Source organism: Schistocerca nitens, chromosome 5 (assembly GCF_023898315.1).
Source record: "Schistocerca nitens isolate TAMUIC-IGC-003100 chromosome 5, iqSchNite1.1, whole genome shotgun sequence".
Classification (NCBI taxonomy): domain Eukaryota; kingdom Metazoa; phylum Arthropoda; class Insecta; order Orthoptera; family Acrididae; genus Schistocerca; species Schistocerca nitens.
Genome location: NC_064618.1, coordinates 414,250,952 through 414,274,003, shown reverse-complemented (window position 1 = coordinate 414,274,003; position 23,052 = coordinate 414,250,952). Strand labels below are relative to the sequence as shown.

Sequence of the window (23,052 nt, the reverse complement as noted above, 5' to 3'; positions counted from 1 at the left end):
TTCGATGACACTAGGCTTACGGTTCCTTTTAGTGTTGTATTACGAAACAGTCGAATGGTGTTTACATGTCAATGGCACGTTAGATGGATACGCCGTATTCGGCGAATATTTACTGCTTGCATGATATACGAGAGAGGATTGTCAGAGCATGAGCTTCAATAAGTGCCGAAGTGATAAGGAATAGCATTCAGACCATGAAAAGAAGATTGCAGCACTGCATTGATCACATTGGTCATCAATCACCTTCTGTCAATGGACATTCATGCCATCTTTTTTACCTTCGCTGACCTTCAAAGACCTTACTGTTACACAACATTGGATTCGTCTCGGTAGCCGCTATCAGAAAATAAGTACCAAACTATAGCATGCCATTTACAACAACAAAGTTGACCTTCGTATCTCTGACGCGACACCATCTCGCAACAAAAAACCAACGTCATATTATGCCCCCCGTTGTTCCCTGCAACTTTTCTCCCACTAACTTTTCAGCTCCTATCATACTTACGGAGTTATTGTAGGTGACAGTAGTTAGTGACTCACCCTGTACACTTCCTGTGTTTACCAATAGTGCAGGAGTCCGCAGCCGAGCGAGTTAAATAAGCACTTAGTCTCTGGCTCGAATATCGCTAAAGCAAAGTTTTTTTCTTCGCCACGAAATTCCAACAACAGATTTATTATAACTGTTCAAATTATCATTATGTAATGATCTTCACACTGAAAGAAAGAGAGAAAATTTTTCGTGGGGAAATTGGAGATAAAAGAAGGATACACGAGAATTCTGAGTCACATCAGTATATTCATTTTATTTATGTAATTTTTATCGAAAAGTATATGCGTACCCTATGGAATATTCCGCGAATAAGGACTATACTGCGTGAGACCTGAGTTTCTCCTGGCGTATACAACTTTCAAATAACTTCCGGGAATTCAACCAGGGAACACTTTCAGCGACCGCCGATATTTCTGCGGGAGAACACCCCGCCGTTTTCAAGGCAAACTGCAACGGACAGGCGGCGTACATGCAAATTTAAAACCTCGGCTCTCGGACTGAAGCAGGAAAGATAACACACACACTGAACACTAATGCCACCAAAGATGACCGAAGCCAGAGCTATCGATAGTGAGACTATGTCTTTGCAGGTGAGGTAACATTGACTCTGTCCCTCTGTTTTTTGACAGGGGAGAGAGCCGGATTCCAAACAAAGTTTAAACAGAAACCTCCATCCCTGTTAACGAGGTTGCGCAGCGTGAAGGGGTACTTCGTACCTTGGTACACAGGGCACATGTCGTTTCTGACGCTGAGACTTTGCCAGCTGAGCTGTCCCATCTTGAAGTTACATTTCGTCAAAATGGTTATAGTGATAGACAGATTGAACGTGCGTTGCGCTATCGACCAACTGTACATCGGGTGATTGATGATAATTCTGAGTCAACACCTAAGCCTACTGCCTTTCTGCCTTACGTAGGAAACACGCCCAACAAGATCGGTCGTATTTTACGGAAATACGATGTGAAATGCGTTTTCCGACCTCCATCTAAAATTAGAGCACTTTTGAGTTCCCTTAAGGATGATCTTGGACTGCGTAAGGCGGATGTATATCGTATTCCTTGTAGCTGCGGCATGGCATATATTGGTGAAACTATCAGGGCCGTGGAGGACCGACGTACTGAGCATAAACGGCACACACGATTACAGCAGCCAAGTAGATCTGTTATTGCCGAACATTGCTTGGATACTGGTCACCCCATGTTATATAACACCGAGATATTGGCATGCACGTCCAGCTATTGGGACAGTGTTATTAGGGAGGCAGTTGAGATTAAATTAGCGAGCAACCTCGTTAACAGAGATGGAGGTTTCTGTTTAAACTCTGTCTGAAATCCGGCTGTCTCCCTTGTCAAAAAACAGAGGGACAGAGTCAATGCTACCTCACCTGCGAATTCATAGTCTCACTATCGATAGCTCTGGCTTTGGTCATCTTTGGTGGCACTAGTGTTCAGTGTGTGTGTTATCTTTCCTGCTTCAGTCCGAGAACCGAGGTATGAAATTTGCATGTACGCCGCCTGTCCGTTACAGTTTGCCTTGAAAATGGCGGGGTGTTCTCCCGCCGAAATATCGGCGGCCGCTGAAAGGGTTACCTGTTTGAATTCGCGAAAGTTATTTGAAAGGACTATACTGATCGTACAAAAATTGCAAACAATAATTATTGCGACATACAACACACGTAATGAACACCAAATACGGTACAATGGGAACCAACCTCCAAAACTTTAGAGAAAAAGCTGATTATTCAGGGTATAGATACTGAAAATAAAAATATTTATTAGAAATTGGTGCTTTGCACACTCATAATAAATCTGCTTTTAGACTTACCTGGGAATAAAAAAAAGTACCCACAGCGCGATTCGACCCAGAGACATCGCGCATATGAAACTAATGGCTTGCCCGCTCTTCGTTTTCTTATTAATCTCCTTTTGTTTGGCATCGTTCGATGACTTCGTTCGGGGCGGACGCTCCATTACACCCGTTGCAGTTCAGTGTTGGTCCATTCATTCAGTTTTTTTATTACAAAAGGCAACGACCCCTCTCATCGAACACGTTGAGCTACCGTTCTTGAATGCTAATGAGCATACGAAGTATATATATATACTCCAAAAATTTTCAAAAACGATTTTCTCGAAAACGCTTGTGAGTTGCGTCTTCCTGTTTGTATATAATGAAGTCGCAGTCGTGCCCTACACACCTTGTCCATATGAACCAAATCGGTGAGGGTAAGTTCGTGCAGTCTCCTTGTTAGCCAATTGTCACACTGTGTTTTTTCTGCACTATAACTCAACGTTCACACTGTGTCCTGTCCAAAAGGAGGTATGCCTCAGCAGCCTTAAAGTCCTGGAGATTATCTTGTACCTGCGACGTGTTTGTTCCGTTAAAGAAGACCGAGGTAACACAGTGCTGTGCCTGGGTGGTGCTGTAGGAGAGCGTTTCTCTCATCTGTCTCATTCCTCTATTTGGCGGTTTATATCTCCATGCACTGTGCTGGCATGCTCGTATATGTTAATCTATTCTCACAGGATACATTTTTCAGAATTTTACTGCACTTTAATCCTCCGACAATCTTCTGCAAACGCTACTGCGGAAAGCAACTTTTTCACACGTTTCCGTTTTCGAAACAACGGATGTTGACTTAACTTTGATGTAATTTTTCCAAAAAATTTAAAATTCCCTTTCTGGCAAACTTTCTTACCATCTTCTCTAGACTCTGGCACCATCACTACATACGCATTAACTCATTAACAACAATAATCCAACCCAAAATTCTGATGTGTTACCAACTTAAGCTTCTGAATGTTTATAGTTTCACTGCTGTCGTTGAATTACAGCATATACCTTGTCTGAAAAAGAATTAGCGAGAAAAGGATGAAGCTTACGACACCGTCCGAAAATATGAAGAGCACATTCCAATGAAGCAAAATTGTTATGCTTCAGGTAATGATGAAAACTATAAAGAAATTATAAAGAAAAAAGTTTTTAAAATCAGAAAGTTTAGAAACATTTTTTCTTTTACTGGTGGGGGTAAAACATTATAAAATTCAATTCTGATGAGTAGACTTTGAGAAAAGATACCTTAGATAATCTAAAATGAAAGTTACGAGAGGAAAAGCATTTAAAGCAAAATAGACAAAATTCACATTCTACTTAAACATTCATTTTAAAAAATGCCATATCCTTATGTCTTTGCTGCATATGCTTTTTTTTATCCGGACGACCTACATACATCTATATTCAGAAGTTCTTATCCGCATAACTTTGAGATGTGCACCAAACTCCTTTTTCACACCCACTCACTAAATGTATAATTTTGAAGATATACAACGTGGACAGAAACAGTCTAGAAAGCTTGTAAGTGTGTAGCTGGGTAGGCTGTCCTTGGAAGTAATTGCAGGAAAAAAAATCGATTCGTTACTCTACTTCCGAGTTAATTAGTATTGAGGTTAGCCAGTCACACTATTGCGCGCCCATATTCAAGCGGCCCATCAGATACGGGGAGATAACAAGGGTCTGACCCGAGGCAAAGGCTGAGCTGTCTTTTGCACTATTATCTACGCTATGAGAAAAACTAACTCTAATTGTATCTGTCGGGCGGCTTGAATTTGCCCGCGCAACTGCCTGGTCGGCTACCTTCAGTCCCAATTAACTCGAAAACGGTTCAAAGTGTCGAATTTTAAGGCACAGCCTACCCTGAAACACCCTTACAAGCTCTTCACTCTGTTTTTTAATCACAACGTCTAACCGTCACTGTAAACAAGAACTGCATCAAGCACACCTAAACGAACAGAATCTTTCGAAAAGAATTTTGTTCTATGCAAGTTTCGAGAAATTAATTATTGTTCTAAAATGGATTTCATTCACATTGTGAACTGAGACAATTACGTGTAAAATCAAAGCTATGATTTTCAATATCGAAATTGCACATTATTCGCTCTGTGAATCCAGAAATGGATATAGAGAATTTTTTTGAGCCTCCTCTACTCAAACTTCTAAACTTATCGCGAAATAATATAAAAATTATAAGAGATACTTGCTTGAAACAGCTTATCCTGGCAGCTAACATTTCTGCATTACCGAAAACTAAGAAAACGTGAAATAGTTTTGTTACCTTAAAACTAGGCTAACTCCCCTTACGTTCCGTGGGCTTTGTACTCCAGATTAAATTTACGGCCACCTGTGGAAGGCACTTCACGCGCAAGGTCACCAAGACGCTCATATTCGAGTGACTAACCAGATGGTTTTCGAACGTTAACTAACTACGCCGGAAATCAAGTTTGCGAGTCTCAAGCTAATGATGGACCACTACTAGTTGACTAACATTAAAAAAATTACTGATGACCTTTAACTGCAGACCCATGTATATTACCATAGATGCTCTACTGCCCACGCCTAGATAACTGATGCTATATATTACCGATTCCATGACACTTACAAGTCATTCTAGTCAGCCATCGCTATAGCAGAATGAATTTTTCACTCTGCGACGGGGTGCGTGTTGATATGAAAGTTCCTGCCAAAACAGAACTGTGCCGGGTGCGAATCGAATCCAGGATCATCACCTTCCACGATAAGTGCTCTACGAACTGCACTATCCAATCACAAGTGACAGTCTGTTCTCACACCTTTACTGCCGCCAGTACCGGATTTACCTTCCGCTATATCCTTTCTTCCAGGAGTCCTAATACGGCAGGTTATGCAGAACTTCGGCGAAGTTTTAGTAAGGCTGTGAGGACACCTCGTCAGTCGTCTTTGGATAGCTCAGTTGGTAGAGCGCTTGCCTGAGAAAGGCAAAAGTCCTGGAATGGAGGCCTGGTCCTGAACACTCTTAGTCTGCAAGGAAGTTTCACGTCAGCGCACTCTCCGCTGCAGATTGAAATATTCATTCTGGAAACAATCCGCCATGTTTCTGTAACACCTGTCTTCAAGGAATATTAGTCCAACAGATTATCCAGCAGAACCTCTGTGAAGTTTGCAAGGTTAGGACGATACTGGTTACTAAGCGACAATTATACGCAATCGCTTTAAGCTGTGTTCTCATAAACTTTCGGAATGGAAGAGCAGGGCCAGTGCATTCTGGCGCTTTAGCTCGTATTTCTCTCAGTTTTCGGTGTGTGGTGGGACGTACCATGTGCAAATTGTAGGCGCTGGATAGACAATGACGGAAATCCAGCAGGTTTCCCACCAGGAACTCTAGCGGGGAGTGGGTATCGCTGAACCCAATACGCTTCATACGCGCCTTTCAAAGCGGTGCGAGCTGCATGAGCTCCCGAGAGATTTCAACAAAGGCCCACAGGTCGTCCTAAATACAGAAGTAGCAAACAGTGCCACCGCTATGTTTCCATAAGCAGTGTGGAAAGTGAGCTGCCTTTACACACCTAGACATCGTTCCACCAATCATAACACGATGACCAGTACACTGTCAACTTTTACTTTGTGGACAGAGAATACAACGAGTGCTGGAGGAGAAAATTCTGCAAGTTTTCCCTGCCTACAGGAAGAGAGAGAGCGAGATTTTCAGTTGTGGCAAACCTTGTGTCTTCCTCCTTTCTCAGGAATAATTTTGAGAAGTGTGAAAGTAGGCACTGAGTTCTCCATTTTGGGGGCTGGCACACGACAGCATTTCATGTCTAATGACTGAAGAGATGCTGTCCGCTGCTGTGCTTCAGCGATCCATTAAATGTTCCTTTTGTGAGTTGCCCAGACTTTGGAAAGTTATCTTCATCTCAATTTACAGTCTTTCAGAGAGCATTCCGGAGACTTCTGCACAGATACAGTGTTTAGAAATATCGATATAATTTTGTTGGTGATTCAGTTAAATTTGAATGTTGTACCCATATTGCTATTTACACGTTTTGATGCAAGTAATTGTAAATTAGTTCAACTCCAGCTTGAACATTACTGACGGAGAGCAAATAAATTAGAATTTTCAAGACAATTTTTCCCCCTCCGTAATTTCCTCCCACAACGTTCTGATGAGGTGACCTTTACTATGAAAAATAAATATCAGGGAATTTTAGCTCATGGAATTGCAGTCTCGCTGTGGCGGTGCTTCCAATGAAATATAGTTGCCATTACAAGAAACATATTCATTTCTTGGAATCTGGAAAGGTAACTGGTTCATTTTTCATTGTATGAATTTAATCAAAATTTATTTTGCGGATAATGAAACTTCAGCTGAAGTAGCACTTAGCAGTGTGAATAATTATCAATTCAACATTTGTGCAATTGTGTTGGATTCTGTCTGACCATAGGATCGTTTGTTTGGCCATTTGTATGTTGATTTCACCAGTACGGCATGCAGCTTGCATTAACGATTCTTGAATCCCTGTCGACTCACATACATTACAGGTACGACAATATACGCAAACATTTCAAGTCAGGAAGTGAGGGCAGTTCGTCGGTCGTGCTTGAGTAGCTCAGTTGGCAGCCAGCACGGTAGTTCAGCGTATTCCGTCAGAAGGTTAGCTGCCCTCTGTACCAAAAAAAAAACTGAGTGAATGGATCAAAGACGAACTTGAATGGGTGTCATAGCATGTCCGCCCAAAACAAATTCTACAAACGATAGCGAACAAAACGAGGTAAAAAGAAAAAGAATTTGACCGATCAGTTGCTACCGAAACGCAAATGTCCGACCTACGAATCCCGATCTGAACACATTTTTAATCTGACGGGAAGTTCCATTGCTGTAGGAGCTAATCAGGACAGCACTGATATTAGCGGAAATCAACCGACTCTCTTGTGCTGTTGAACCCAGTGCCAGTGAGAAATCTATGATGTAGTTCGGTCGTCAGTTGTGTATAATTTCCGCCGTCCTGCACTAACGTTCAGTTTCGCAAGATGCACTAACTTGGAGATGGTCTAAACTTCAAAACTGTGGAACAACTGCTTGAAGAATCCCTTCAGCGGAAATATTATGAAGTACCCATAGCCGTAGCCAGAAATGTTTGGGACTCTACTAGCTACAGGATATTGGGTATAGATCTGTGATTGTTGCCTCCACACTGTAGTTCAGTGCTTTTTTACTTTGTAAGTAGCTGTTGTTCTGCCATACGAATAAATAAAACAACTCAATCCAACCCATTCATTCCACATTTCTCCTGCTCTCCATTTACCAAAGGCCACTAGGCGCTCAGTCCGGAACCGCGCGCCTGCTACGGTCGCAGGTTCGAATCCTGCCTCGGGCATGGATGTGTGTGATGTCCATAGGTTGGTTAGGTTTAAGTAGTTCTAAGTTCAAGGGGATGATGACCACAGATATTAAGTCCGATAGTGCTCAGAGCCATTTGAACCATTTGAACCAAAGGCCAAATACTACATTGTAAATATCCTCTAGATAATCAGTTACATGTTCCATGATAACCTGAACAATTTTATATGAGATGAAATGTAACGAATCGGTTTACACAATATGTATATGTTATAAGTTTTAATGTTAATGAAAGTAGTAATTTTCAACGCTCTTCATGCAACAATATTTAAAAATTAGTTGTTTTCTTTGTTTACGTGTTATCACTTTTTAAATAAAGGTTTGTCACTGGAACAGAAAGGGTTGTTAAGATGTGATTTTAGACTAGATTTAAACTTGTTTGCTGCGTGTCAGACATTTTATGTTACTCGGCAAATGACCAAAAATTTTTGTTGATGCGCATTGAAATCCTTTCTGGACCACTTACGGCTTTAACAATCGGCAATATAGGGTATATTTTAGAGTTCCGCACATCAATCGGTAGAAACGGAACCCTTATAGGAACATTTCGTTGCCCGTCTGTCTGTCCGACTGTCAAGCCCCCTTTTTCTCAGGAACATGTAGGGGTACGAAGTTGAAATCTCTGATAAATACTAAAGTCTACGGTCCCTAGGCGATGTGAAAAATTTGAGGCTGTAAATCGATGAAACCAAGAGATACGGCCATTTATATTATACAGGATGGAGAAAAATTGTGTCACGAAATTTTTACCCTGGGTAGCTGATGCCAGTAGGAACCAAAATTACTAACGTTGTGTAGGTCGACAACGCACAATTTTTAGGCTATGGAATCTTGGCGCCACGCGATCCGATTGGCCGCGGGACTGCCCTGTTCAGGGATCCTCCAGACAACGCATGCCCGCCACTGTGGCCGTGCGGTTCTAGGTGTTTCCGTACGGAGCCACGTTGCTGCTTCGGTCGCAGGTTCGAATCCTGCCTCGGGCATGGATGTGTGTGATGTCCGTAGGTTAGTTAGGTTTACGTAGCTCTTAGAGGACTGATGACCTCAGACGTAAAGTCCCATAGTGCTTAGAGCCATTTGAACAACACATGACCGCGAATGCTTTGCCTACTGGAGTTCGCGTAGCATCCAAGGCTGCCCACACTCTCGGTGGTAGCGCGCGAGTCTGCCACTCTGGGGGCCTGAGGTCGGATACACCAGGGTGCCGACACATCCAATGTAGTTTCATGATAAGACGTACTGGGAACAAACCCGTCAACAGCTGTTAGTTCTCGTACAGAAACACTTTTACAAATTGTGTCGGGCCTAAAAAGTGCCTTTTCTTGTAACTAGGACATTGTTTACTTAATATTCTGACTGGTGACCCTCTGATGCGACACAAGCTTGGTAACGTCGAACGGTGTTTTGCCGAAGTCTTTCAAATATTTTGGCGTTTCCCTGATGTGATTGACGGTATGTTGAACTTGGTCCATTAATTCCACTTCGTTTCTAGGTGGTTCGCGTCCGGCTGGGTGAACTAGAAACTTGAAGAATGCCACAGGAAAAAATCCGGTGGCGTGAGGTCTGGTGATCGCGGGCGCCATGTCCTACGAGCACCTCTGCCAATTACCCGGCCGTCGAAGAAATGGCTCTGAGCACTATGGGACTCAACTGCTGAGGTCATTAGTCCCCTAGAACTTAGAACTAGTTAAACCTAACTAACCTAAGGACATCACAAACATCCATGCCCGAGGCAGGATTCGAACCTGCGACCGTAGCGGTCTTGCGGTTCCAGACTGCAGCGCCTTTAACCGCACGGCCACTTCGGCCGGCTGGCCGTCGAAGAGTTCATTTAAATATCCACGCACATCACGACCGTTACGTGCGGGCGCTCCATTGTGCTGCAACCACATGCATAGCCGTATTTCCAGGAGAACATCTTCCAGTCGGCCGGAGAGAGTTTCTTGTAAAAAGTGAAGGTAATTTTCCCCAGTAAGTCTAGGAGGTAGACGGACCGGCCCAGTCAGATGGTCACTAACAATGCCTGCCCAAATGTTGAGTGAAAATCGTTCCTGGTGTCCGTGGACGTAGGTGACGTGCGGATTTCCCCTCGTCCAGTAATGAACGTTTCGAGAGTTGTAAAGGCCATCCCGATGGAAGGTGCACTCGTCGGTAAACAACACAATGGCAAAACCCTACCCAGTGTTCATAGTCCGCCACAAGATTTAGGTCTTGGGCAGGGTGGAAACTAAATGGATGCTGGCCCTCATCGCTCAAGACCACACAGACTAACCGATGAGTAACACCCATGTCGTGTCGAGCCGCTCGAGTACTAGTCGTAGGTGCTTCCTCGAAGGGCTAGAGAACAGTCTCTTCAGATGCAGCATCCCGTCGTGCTCGAGGTCTTCCAACATCACCATGATATCCCGCTGAAGAGCCTATTTCGCCAAGTCGCCGGTGAATTGCTGTCTGGGTCCGGCTCACGGTTTTAATCTGCCAGAAAGTTTCAGTTGCTGTAAATGATTGCGGGTGTGGGTGGTGTCTTGCTGAGTACCGTTCCTCATACAACCGTCGAGATGCATGCGCATTACCGTCGGCTAGTCCATAAAAAAAAAAAAAACCATATGTCGTGGTTCCTCAAACAAATAGTGTGCCGCCATGCTTACTGTATGACTAAATCACAGGTGACGTGCGTGCGCTCCGAAGCTAAGCTTACGTGTGAACGCCTCTGACGTGAGGTGGAGACGAACAGCAAGACCTATTCGACAAGTGTGCGTATCACGTTGAGGCAGTGACGCGGCGAGGGACGTTTGTATGTGTGAACCGACAACCATAGCGCTGTTCGTCAACCGACGAACGGCAACAGGGCAAACCCACGGCCAAATGGAGTGCGTGGTGCCAAGTTCCCATAGTTTAAAAATCGTGCGTTGTCGACCTGCACAACATTAGTAATTTTTGTTCCTACTGGCATCAGCTATCCAAGGTTAAAATTTCGTGACACGATTTTCCTCCATCCTGTAAATTCCAGTACTCGTAAACTCATTCATCAAGACCTATGGGGCACTTTCAGTTGACCTGGAATCACAGAATTTGACAAGAAGTAAGATTTCACAGTACAAGTGAAGGAAAGAATTCGAAAACTGTTAACTTATAATTATATCAAGATTCTGAACGTGCCTGTGCTTGAGCAAATGTGTATGCAAAAGCTTCAATGGATTGGATATAACAGCCAACTAGCTGCGAAATACCTTGACCATGATTTCAATAGTTTTAAAAGTGTCTTCTTCAGAAGGTATTGTACAAACATTGTGTGCAAAATAGAAACAAAATTACAGGAAATGTTTACAAACAATTTTAGTTAAGCATTCTCACGTAGAACCACGTATTATCTTCATCCAATGTGAAGTCGTTGACTGTGTCTGGTACATGTGCGTGTCATCCACTTGTTGTTGTTGTTGTTGTTGTGGTCTTCAGTCCTGAGACCACATGATTTAAAAGTAGTATCTCTCTTCTGTAAAGCTTTCCCTTAAAACTTTTTAAAATAGCACACATTTGACAATGGATCGTGCAAGAGTAATATGCCACCTGAAACACATATAAAACGAACCATCGGAACGTACAGAGCGAAAGTATGCCAAGTACAGATCTAATGACATGCGCCGACTGTGCCATTAAAGTCATATGGCTTACATCTGTAAGGAAAGAAATATAGTAATGCACACAGTTGCATCTTTGCAGAACATCTACTTATTCCTGGTCACACTCCGAAGGACTTAGAGGAAGCCGCAATCTTACACAAAGAAGTAAAAGACCGAACAATAGAGTTATGGGTAGAGCACGAAATTTTCAAACACTTAGGGAAAAACGATAGCTACATTTCAAGTTATCGACTTCAAGTTGCAAGCAGACATTTCCTGGAAGGCTTTAAGCCTCTACTTCGGGCCGAGAAGACCAGTTTACTGCTCGAAGCTGGCCTTCGCGCGGTGTTTGTTTTCTCCAAAATTCTGTGTTCATTAAGAACATGTCTTTTATTTGTCATTTTACAATGTATACTTCGTCATCCACAATTAAGTGGCTGTTCAACGTTTTAGTAATGCCTTAGATCCTTCCATCCCCCTCATTTTATTTTTAGTGTATTTTATTCTGCATATAACATCGTGATTTCGAATCATATACACTCTGATTAGTGTGCCTTCATTTATTCATTATTTTACTATGTGTTTTATAACACCAACCCCCACACCCGCTAGTATATTTATTCGTACAACAGTTTTATCGAAAAACACTTAAGACTTGCGCCAGATTATTAGTCTTGCAGTTGAGCACCCTACCAAAGAGCAGACGGGTAAGGAAGTTCTGTTATCCCCGACAAGTGGGACACTGTGTGTGTGTGTGTGTGTGTGTGTGTTTGTGTGTGTGTGTGTATGTGTGTGTGCAGTAGGTTAAGGTTGCTACTGAATTCTGCCGGTCTCCGTCCTCAGGGGTTCGCAACGGCCAATGACAGAGGGAAGCGCTCCGTCGTTAGTTTCACCGGTGGCGACCGGGACGCCCTCGATGACATCGGTGCAGAAGCGACGCCGGAGTCCGATAAACCTCCCCCGTATAGCAGGTAAGCTGGAGGGTGCGAAAAACCTTAACAGTTTAGCAATAATAATTATAATTTGGTATCATAATTTACCATCGAACAGGCACTACAAAAGGCATTTAAATCCAATCAGTGTCTCTAAAAACCGTTTTGCTCTAAAAGATATCAACGAAGTTTTCTTTCTCATTCAACAAGCTTTCTCTGAAATTTTGCCTCATGTTTTTTATTATTTTACACGCAACGCCATAAATTACCCCGGTGTTATGACTGGAACTCCAATTAAACCTTCGTTGGCATATGATTTTTATGTACATTAATATACATTCAAGTGCAATTCTTGTCAAAAGGGGTCACATTGCCCTTTGACTTAACTGTGCCCTCTTGTTACGAAAAATATTCTGGCCCCAATAACAGCAACATACGCAAAATCTGCATGTGCACTTTTCACTTTTGATGCTGGTGTCCCTGAGTCGTTGGCGCGGTCTGTGATTGTTAACTGCATTAACAGCACTTGCATCGTGTTGCTGCATCTAGAGAAGATTTTGGGAACCTAAACCTTTGGCGGAACAGTTTTTCACTTGGTAAGTAAATTAAGAGTTACAAATAATCATGCACATATTCACGATTCCAATTTTATTTATTGATATTACATTAGACAGTAAGAAATTGTCTTCATAGGTCCAAGAGTAAGAAAAATAAGTGCTGACAGCCAGTTCCAAAACTCGCTGGGTTGTGCTCAGAGATACAAATTCGTGGTAAGGAAATCAGTCGTATCCAATGTTCTTGCAAATTCTAAATCTGCTGACTATGTGAACGTTGTATAAAAACGTATTATTGTGAGCAAACAGTTGAATTGCAACGTCACTGCCCAGTTTATTTTCTCGCCCCTGATCTTGACTTCTTCCCCGAGAACCTTGGTTCAGTCAACGACGGTAAACGTCAACGTGTTCATGAAGATATTTCGGTGACGCAGTCAGGAAGAACAGTGAATCCTAGCGATGTTGGCTGACGTGCTGGACGCTTGGCTGCGACATGCCAATCTTCGACACAAACGCCAGGCCCCAGCCAGTAAATTCAAATCTAGCACACGTTAAATTAAAGAAGTATGCTCTGTACGAGTAAGCATGTATTTTGTATTTGTATTATCCCTTACGCCATTTTCATTAGTACTCCGTACAGTAGTAAATACTCCAGTAAAACTGTTGCTTGTATCTCATATATGCAGTGTTCTACAAATGGCTGATATATGAATGCATGGTTTCACGGTAGTATAGCCTTATAAAATTCTCTCGATCTTCCAGTCACGTCGATAGTTTTAAATATCGACGAAATATCGATTACTAAACAGGTAAATTATTTCTGGGACACCGTCACGACAGAAACGATCGAGGTAAAAATTTCTGAAAATATCCTCATTGAAGACAGTGGTGTGCCGTTAAGCACAATTTGGGAACCGACCATCAGAATGTTGAAAGCGGTCGTGGCGGCCTTGCAGTCAAAACATTATATTATGTGGCCCTGGAGTGGTGCTAGCGCCGCTATATAAGAACAGCAGCAGTCACCACATAGCAACGGTCGACGAGTTCCCGATCGAATGCTCGTGGGTTTTAAACAATTTGCTGCGGCTAGAATTCAGAGAGGGTTTGACTAATATACATGGTTGATGTTACACAGTAGGTAGGTAACAGAGAAAATTGATCTGCATATTATAAATTAGCATGTTTCAGGCTGTCTCAGAAAAACTGCTGGTTATCATCGTAGCAAGGCCTTTTTATCGGTGTAATTGTTTTCCTGAAATTGTAATTTATTTTCTACTTCCGTTTCATTATTCTTAACTAAAAGACGTACTCCAGACATTGACTTCCATAAAAAGATAACGGTTAGCTACGGAGAGCTTCACAATGATCTAAAAGTACAAAGTTCACTCTAAATGGTTGTTCATGAAATTATTACACAATCGCTGATTCCGTGGGTTCTGATCGATGCCTCCAGGTTTAATTCGAATTTGGGAACGTGGGACTAGATTTTGGCTGTGAGATGTATCTTGATTCGAGAATCTTCAAGAAATGCCTTTGTTTTGGTCGCCTGTTTTTAGGTATATTGTCATGACTGATCGCTCGCCTGGAGCCACTTGTAAACCTCAAATACAGCAATTTTTTGTTACTGGCCTTTTTGCTTCGAATGTGATTGTGTCGAGCTGTCCACTTCTTGCGAAGAAAATGTACATTATTATTATGTATGTTAATTTCGGTTAGAAGAGAACAAGCTGGTGTGACTACTATGTTTTCTTCTTAAGATCTAGAGCTACTTTCATCTCCAAAATAATGTTTTTCACAGCTAATTCTTTGAATCTCAGAATACTACAATCGTGGAAGGAAAAGAACTTTCAAATGACGGAACCAACTGTACTTAAACCGGCTTTGAAATAGCAAATAATCATTATACTGGTATGGTCCCATTCCAGCATCGTGGCTGACTGGAACTGGCTAAATAGCGCAATAGTGCACTATACTAGGAGCCCTTTCATCAGTGATAATAGTGATATATTGTTCTAATTTACAAAAATAGATCCTGTTGGATGCTCTTATCATTGACTTTCTTGGAAGTACGCCGATAGAAGAAATCTTGTCATTCTTACAGGAGAGAAGTCCAGTAACCACTTAGTACGTTATGTACTCGCAAAACTGGACTGCTTAACAGATCGTGTGTAATATAGCTGAATAAGCAGCCATTAACGGCAAGCTGTTAACAGTAGGAAAAAGACAACACAAGCAACTCTCTAATCCGTTTTGAAAAGTTTCTTGGAACCATACTAATATAGTACATTTCAAAGATATTGACACATTTTCATACTTTGATCACGATGATACAACCACGTGAAATCATGCATTTTGGCAGAAAAATCTAAAGAAATATATTTACCAAAATTGCTTGCGATCTGCAACATTAAAATTCCATAGGAACGTCAGTGCCGTAAAAACTAGAAATGTGTTTGCTGTTCGAGAGATAAGAAAATAGATTAATAAACATATTACCAGTGAAAGTGGGTCCATCGGAATCGAAGCGCTGACTGCTAAACTTCATCGTCCACATTTTTACAGTTTGAACTTAGCACACATTCGTCAACAGCGGGTATTAAACCACCGCATACCTCATACCTCCTTTTGTCGTCCTCCCTGATTGCCTCTTTTTTCCTCTTCCTGATTGTTATATTCAGCCCATGCTAACTTAACATGCAGCTACACTACTTCCTACACGAATATCCCATATTTCTCTCTCACACTTATTCTCTCACACTTTTCTCCTGCAGCTTTCTCTACTTGTGGCCTACCAGTTCTCATTTCTTCGTCTTTAATTTCTTATTCATCCAATTGCTGACACGCTGATATATTTTTCACATGAAATCATTTCATATTCTCATTCACTAATAACTTCTCTCCTTGTATCTTTGACCTCCCCCTCCTACTATGAATCTGTTCACGTATTTCCAAACTGCTTAATGCTCTTTATCGTTTTTACGCACTGCATAATTCCATCTTCACTCACCTATCCTTCCTACCTCCCTCCGTCCCTCCCTCCCTCCCTCCTTCCCTCTCTCTCTCTCTCTCTCTCTCTCTCTCTCTCTCTATCTCTCTCTTCCTCTTTCTATTATAACTCGTGGAGGTCGAGCTTGAGCTTAAGCTCTTTAATAACCCAATAATCGATGGTAATGTACTATTTAAATTTCCAATGTTTTCTCCGTATCTTGCCAACGGTCTTTAATTCTTACGTCTGGTGTCTGAGAGCTACATATATTGACAATATTATTTGACATACCTGTAATTCAGTTATTTCTCTTGCAGCATCAGGCACAAGGTCAGTGCCTATTCCATCGATTATGACCCACACTTAAGACGTGACATCGACCAGCCTATCTCGTAAGTACTTCTGATGCCTACATGATATTTCATGATTATTTTAAATTTTTAAGTTGTCTAGCATTTCTTTTACTTCATTTTAACATGATTTAATTTAGAACCGCAAATATTTGCCTCTGATGTTTTTAAAAAAGTAGAAAATTTTAATTTCATTGGTATTCTTTTTATTACACAGTACACTAAAGGTCTCAAACTGTCTTTCACATTACGCTGCTTCGAATAACTGGTGTTGTTTGTTGGAATATTCTTCTAAGCTTCTTAAATATAGCACCAATTTCGCCTCATCTTGCCTGCAGTTTGTAGAGAAGAATTCTCGTCTGGTATTACCATAATGCCATGTAGGTTTCTAAATTTTGTTAGTATATGTATCCTCTCACAGCTATCTTCATACCTCATATAGTTGAAGTATACTTCGTTTTAACTTCACGGCTGGACGTTCTTCCTCCTGCCAATGTCAACAGTTACCTAACGGAGGGAAATCGTGTGCACCATCTCTCTGGGAGTGGTGTAACCTTTATTCCATATGCTATCGCTTTTTCTGAGGTAGAGACTTAGTATAAGCCCAGTAAATACCATATTTTCTGACGAGAATGAAAATCCACCTATGAACCGCACTTAGACTGGCCAGTGTACAATACCGACAGTTAATAATCCGCAACGCGAATTCGACCTGGGTCTATGTGACCCCTCTGTTTCGCAAACTAGTAACCTGTGAGTCAAACTGCACGTCCTTCAAAATGATAATAATCTTCTTCTTCTTAACTTCGAGCAGTAGTTTCTCGGCCCGTTGGGATCTTACGAGGAGAAAGTGGCAAGTACCATAACCCGATTACCCAGAAACTTGGCTCAGTGGAAGAGAGGTTAAAATAAGCGAACACTTGTCTCGGATTATACGTAGATACTCGATCGTTTATGAGAAGATGACGGTCAAAGTCTTCTAGGTGTTTCATGTGCCTTTTATGGAATAAATGGCACAACAGAAGCGATGGCACAGTTTTACGCCCCGTCTTAGAAACCCTATTATTATCTTTATTTTCGTTTTTCATTTATCTATCCGCTTCCGTACAAGATTAGTACACGCATTTTTCAGTGCTTATTGACATAAATTTGTACTTCATCGTCTACTAATTCTATCCCTGGTGAATGAAATAAACACAACAATACGTGAATGCGAAAGTTATTTGAAATTGTTTCGGTGAAATTTCTGTAATGTATCTTGATTCATAGTTCAGTGCAAGCATGGTTTGCTGCTGAATTATTGTCAGTGGGTGAAATCTTCAGCAGACTTAACGACGTTTCTTTCCGGAGTTAGATTCATACTGCGGTGGCAAACCTACATTTGCACGATGCTCGTGAGGCTAGTAATTTATACTTTTCGAATGTTTCTGCGATCGGAATCATCCAAGGGAATGCACCAAATCTTCGTGATGAATAAACAAAAGAATAAAACATAAAAATTAATATTAGTATTGATATAAGAATGAACTATATCGATATGACAATTTTAAAAGGTTGTAACACCTGAAAATTCCAAGCAAACATACACTCCTGGAAATTGAAATAAGAACACCGTGAATTCATTGTCCCAGGAAGGGGAAACTTTATTGACACATTCCTGGGGTCAGATACATCACATGATCACACTGACAGAACCACAGGCACATAGACACAGGCAACAGAGCATGCACAATGTCGGCACTAGTACAGTGTATATCCACCTTTCGCAGCAATGCAGGCTGCTATTCTCCCATGGAGACGATCGTAGAGATGCTGGATGTAGTCCTGTGGAACGGCTTGCCATGCCATTTCCACCTGGCGCCTCAATTGGACCAGCGTTCGTGCCGGACGTGCAGACCGCGTGAGACGACGCTTCATCCAGTCCCAAACATGCTGAATGGGGGACAGATCCGGAGACCTTGCTGGCCAGGGTAGTTGACTTACACCTTCTAGAGCACGTTGGGTGGCACGGGATACATGCGGACGTGCATTGTCCTGTTGGAACAGCAAGTTCCCTTGCCGGCCTAGGAATGGTAGAACGATGGGTTCGATGACGGTTTGGATGTACCGTGCACTATTCAGTGTCCCCTCGACGATCACCAGTGGTGTACGGCCAGTGTAGGAGATCGCTCCCCACACCATGATGCCGGGTGTTGGCCCTGTGTGCCTCGGTCGTATGCAGTCCTGATTGTGGCGCTCACCTGCACGGCGCCAAACACGCATACGACCATCATTGGCACCAAGGCAGAAACGACTCTCATCGCTGAAGACGACACGTCTCCATTCGTCCCTCCATTCACGCCTGTCGCGACACCACTGGAGGCGGGCTGCACGATGTTGGGGCGTGAGCGGAAGACGGCCTAACGGTGTGCGGGACCGTAGCCCAGCTTCATGGAGACGGTTGCGAATGGTCCTCGCCGATACCCCAGGAGCAACAGTGTCCCTAATTTGCTGGGAAGTGGCGGTGCGGTCCCCTACGGCACTGCGTAGGATCCTACGGTCTTGGCGTGCATCCGTGCGTCGCTGCGGTCCGGTCCCAGGTCGACGGGCACGTGCACCTTCCGCCGACCACTGGCGACAACATCGATGTACTGTGGAGACCTCACGCCCCACGTGTTGAGCAATTCGGCGGTACGTCCACCCGGCCTCCCGCATGCCCGCTATACGCCCTCGCTCAAAGTCCGTCAACTACACATACGGTTCACGTCCACGCTGTCGCGGCATGCTACCAGTGTTAAAGACTGCGATGGAGCTCCGTATGCCACGGCAAACTGGCTGACACTGACGGCGGCGGTGCACAAATGCTGCGCAGCTAGCGCCATTCGACGGCCAACACCGCGGTTCCTGGTGTGTCCGCTGTGCCGTGCGTGTGATCATTGCTTGTACAGCCCTCTCGCAGTGTCCGGAGCAAGTATGGTGGGTCTGACACACCGGTGTCAATGTGTTCTTTTTTCCATTTCCAGGAGTGTATATTGTGGCCTATATAACAATATTTAACATTGTAGTTGCACTTGTATTAGTAAATTAACGCCCATATATCCGCCAACACGATAAAAAACATTCGTGTAGTAAGCTGTTACGGACCTGGATAGATACATGAAAAGACAAAAAGTAAAATAAATAAAAACAATAATCTGGTGTCGAACACAGGGATCACAAGCAAAAAGCTGCGACTATCCGGTATGCCACCATTTCGTATGACACAATTCCGCTCCGCAAGGTATTTAAATTACGTCGAAAATTTTGACCGTCGTTTCTCAGCAACGGTCGAGAATCTAAGGCTAACCGAGACTAATGTTCGCATATTTCGACTCGTCTTCGTGGGAAATCGGATTATGGCACTTGCCATATTAACCTTCTGTGGCCTTCAGGGATCTCGATCCTCTTGTGCTTCATAGTTCAAAACTTGCTTTGTTAGTCTTCCTTCTGACATTTTATCGATATGTCCTGGCCATTATACTCTGGATTATTTTAATAATGCATTAACTGAATAAAGTCCCAGCGCAGCTATGATGTCTTCATTTCTTATCTGGTCCCTCAGACTGCAACCTTTCATTCCCCATATAAATTTCATTTATATACACATTTTGCCTTGGTGTCTTACTGTACACGACCCTCAGCCGAATGTCAAAACAGGTGTAGGGATTACAGCATAAGTGTTCTTTTTATAGTCCGACGCATCATCTCATACACTACTGGCCATTAAAATTGTTACACCACGAAGATGACGTGCTACAGACGCGAAATTTAACCGACAGGAAGAAGATGCTGTGATATGCAAATGATTAGCTTTTCAGAGCATTCACACAAGGTTGGCGCCGGTGGCGACACCTACAACGTGCTGACATGAGGAATGTTTCGAAACAATTTCTGATACACAAACAGCAGTTGACCGGCGTTGCCTTGTGAAACGTTGTTGTGATGCCTCGTGTAAGGAGGAGAAATGCGTACCATCACGTTTCCGACTTCGATAAAGGTCGGATTGTAGCCTATCGCGATTGCGGTTTATCGTATCGCGACGTTGCTGCTCGCGTTGGTCGAGATCCAATGACTTTTAGCAGAATATGGAATTGGTGGGTTCAGGAGGGTAATGCGGAACGCCGTGCTAGATCCCAACGGCCTCGTATCACTAGCAGTCGAGATGACAGGCATCTTATCCGCATGGCTGTAACGGATCGTGCAGCCACGTCTCGATCCCTGAGTCAACAGATGGGGACGTTTGCAAGACAACAACCATCTGCACGAACAGTTGAACAACGTTTGCAGCAGCATGGACTATCGGCTCGGAGACCATGGCTGCGGTTACCTTTGACGCTGCATCACAGACAGGAGCGCCTGCAATGATGTACTCAACGACGGACCTGGGTGCACGAATGACAAAACGTCATTTTTTCGGATGAATCCTGGTTCTGTTTACAGCATCATGATGGTTGCATCCGTGTTTGGCTACATCGCGGTGAACGCATATTGGTGGCGTGTATTCCTCATCGCCATACTGGCGTATCACTCGGCGTGGGATGCCATTGGTTAAACGTCTCGGTCACCTCTTGTTCGCATTGACGGCACTTTGAACAGTGGACTTTACATTTCAGATGTGTTACGACCCGTGGCTCTACCCTTCATTCGATACCTGCGGAACCCTACATTTGAGCAGGATAATGCACGACCGCATGTTGCAGGTCCTGTACGGGGCTTTCTGGATACAGAAAATATTCGACTGCTGCCCTGGCCAGCACATTCTCCAGATCTCTCACCAACTGAAAACGTCTGGTCAATAGTGGCCGAGCAACTGGCTCGTCACAATACGCTAGTCACTACTCTTGCTGAACTGTGGTATCGTGTTGAAGCTGCATGGGCAGCTGTACCTGTACACGCCATCCAAGCTCTTTTTGACTCAATGCCCAGGCGTATCAAGGCCGTTATTACGGCCAGAGGTGGTTGTTCTGGGTACTGATTTCTCAGGATCTATGCACCCAAGTTGCGTGCAACTGTACTCACATGTCATTTCTATTATAATATATTTGTCCAATGAATACCCGTTTATCATCTGCATTTCTTCTTGGTGTAGCAATTTTAATGGCCAGTAGTGTATTTACTTAATCTACTGTGTGCGTCTTCTTCTCGTTGGTAGCTAACATCAGAAACTACGTCCGCCCCCGGTAGTTGAGTGGTCAGCGCAACAGACTGTCAATCCAAAGGGCCCGGGTTCGATTCCCGGCTGGGTCGGAGATTTTCTCCGCTCAGGGACTGGGTGTTGTGTTGTCCTAATCATCATCATTTCATCCCCATCGAAGTCGCCCAAGTGGCGTCAAATCGAAAGACTTGCACCAGGCGAACAGTCTACCCGACGGGAGGCCCTCGTCACACGACATCTCTCTCTCATCAGAAACTATGAAGCTAAACTGGGACTCTTGTTCTAAAATATGACCATAAATGATTACAGATACTTGGCGGCACTGGTGCACGTATTTAAAGGCAGCTTGGGCACGGGCATCATGGCGGTGCCGAATGCTTTCATGCACTCTGGCTACGTCACCGGTGTGATCGGGACGCTGTTTGTGGGCGTGCTGTGCACCTACTGCATGCACATGCTGGTGAAGGCGCAGTACGAGCTGAGCAGGCGGCGCCGCGAGCCCAACCTCACCTACCAAGAGACGGCCGTGGCGGCCTTGGAGGATGGGCCGCGCTGCCTGCGCCCTGTGGCGCCTTACGCCGGGTGAGCCGTCCCATGTCACTCTGTGGACGTATGTCGAGTGCTAGATATTTCTCACGTCACGTTGCTGTAACATGAATGGCGATCAAAAATAACCATTGTATTGTTTGTATGTATGTTGACCGGGCACCTAGAAAAGACAGAGATGCTCCGTCCACGCCGCAGTCGCAGTGGTCCACAACCCCACGACGACTACCGCAGTCCACTTCACCCTCCGCCGCCCTACACCGAACCCATCGTGCGGTTCGGCCCCCGGTGGACCCCCCAGGGAACGTCTCACACCAAACGAGTGTAACCCTTATTTTTCCGTGGTAGAGTGGTGTACGCGTACGTGGAGAACTTATTTGCGCAGCCATACTCGTTTTACCTTTCAAAATTTATTAATTGTGTGCACAATGACGTCTTTTATACCAGGGTCATTCAATAATTAAACAGTCAAATTGGTCTGGGGAAAAAACTATTTGTAGAGAAAGTTTGGTACTTTTATGGCTTTAATTTGGCATTACTGGGATGAGCCCTGATCAGCTTATGTATCAACATTGTTTTGTTTATAACCTCAGAAATACATTTCAAGATGGCGAGTAAGCTTGAAACGCCCACATTGGTTGTAAAACATTCTGTTAGTTATTTTTTACTTTCTGAGGGTGAGAAACCAGTGAATATACACTGTAGAATGTCTGAAGTTAACGGTGAAGGTTGTACGAATCGTGCAAATTTTTACAAGTGGGTACAGCAGTTCAAAAATGGTCGCGACTCAGTGACTGACGAACACCGTTCAGGCGGACCGGTTGCAGTTTCAACTCCCTCACTTGAAAGTCGAATTGATGACATTATTCGTACCGACAGCCGTGTGACTGTGGAAATGATAGTTGATAAGGTTCACGTTAGAATTGGTATAGTTCATAACATTATCTGTAACAAGCTAAGGTACCGTAAAGCATGTGCAAGATGGGTCCAAATGAGTTGATGCGGCTACACAACTAAGGAACTTTGAGAGAGTACACATAGCTAAAGGAACATTATGAAAGAGAAGGTGAGCACTTTCTCAACAAAATTTTAACTTGTAGTGAAACTTGGGTTCACTATTATGAACCAGAATCAAAA

The 23,052-nt window shown here is 43.4% G+C and overlaps 1 protein-coding gene across 2 annotated transcripts in view; it reads left to right on the top strand.

Moving 5' to 3' along the window:
* Positions 1-23,052, top strand: part of LOC126259856 (proton-coupled amino acid transporter-like protein CG1139) — a 100,437-nt gene that overhangs the window by 12,022 nt on the left and 65,363 nt on the right. Inside the window, exons 2-4 of one of the 2 annotated variants that reach the window (XM_049956912.1) lie at positions 12,218-12,345; positions 16,164-16,238; positions 21,679-21,951. In XM_049956912.1, the coding sequence (XP_049812869.1) occupies positions 12,218-12,345; positions 16,164-16,238; positions 21,679-21,951 (476 nt within the window). The remainder of the gene's footprint in view (positions 1-12,217; positions 12,346-16,163; positions 16,239-21,678; positions 21,952-23,052) is intronic. The other variant, XM_049956913.1, reaches the window with a different exon arrangement.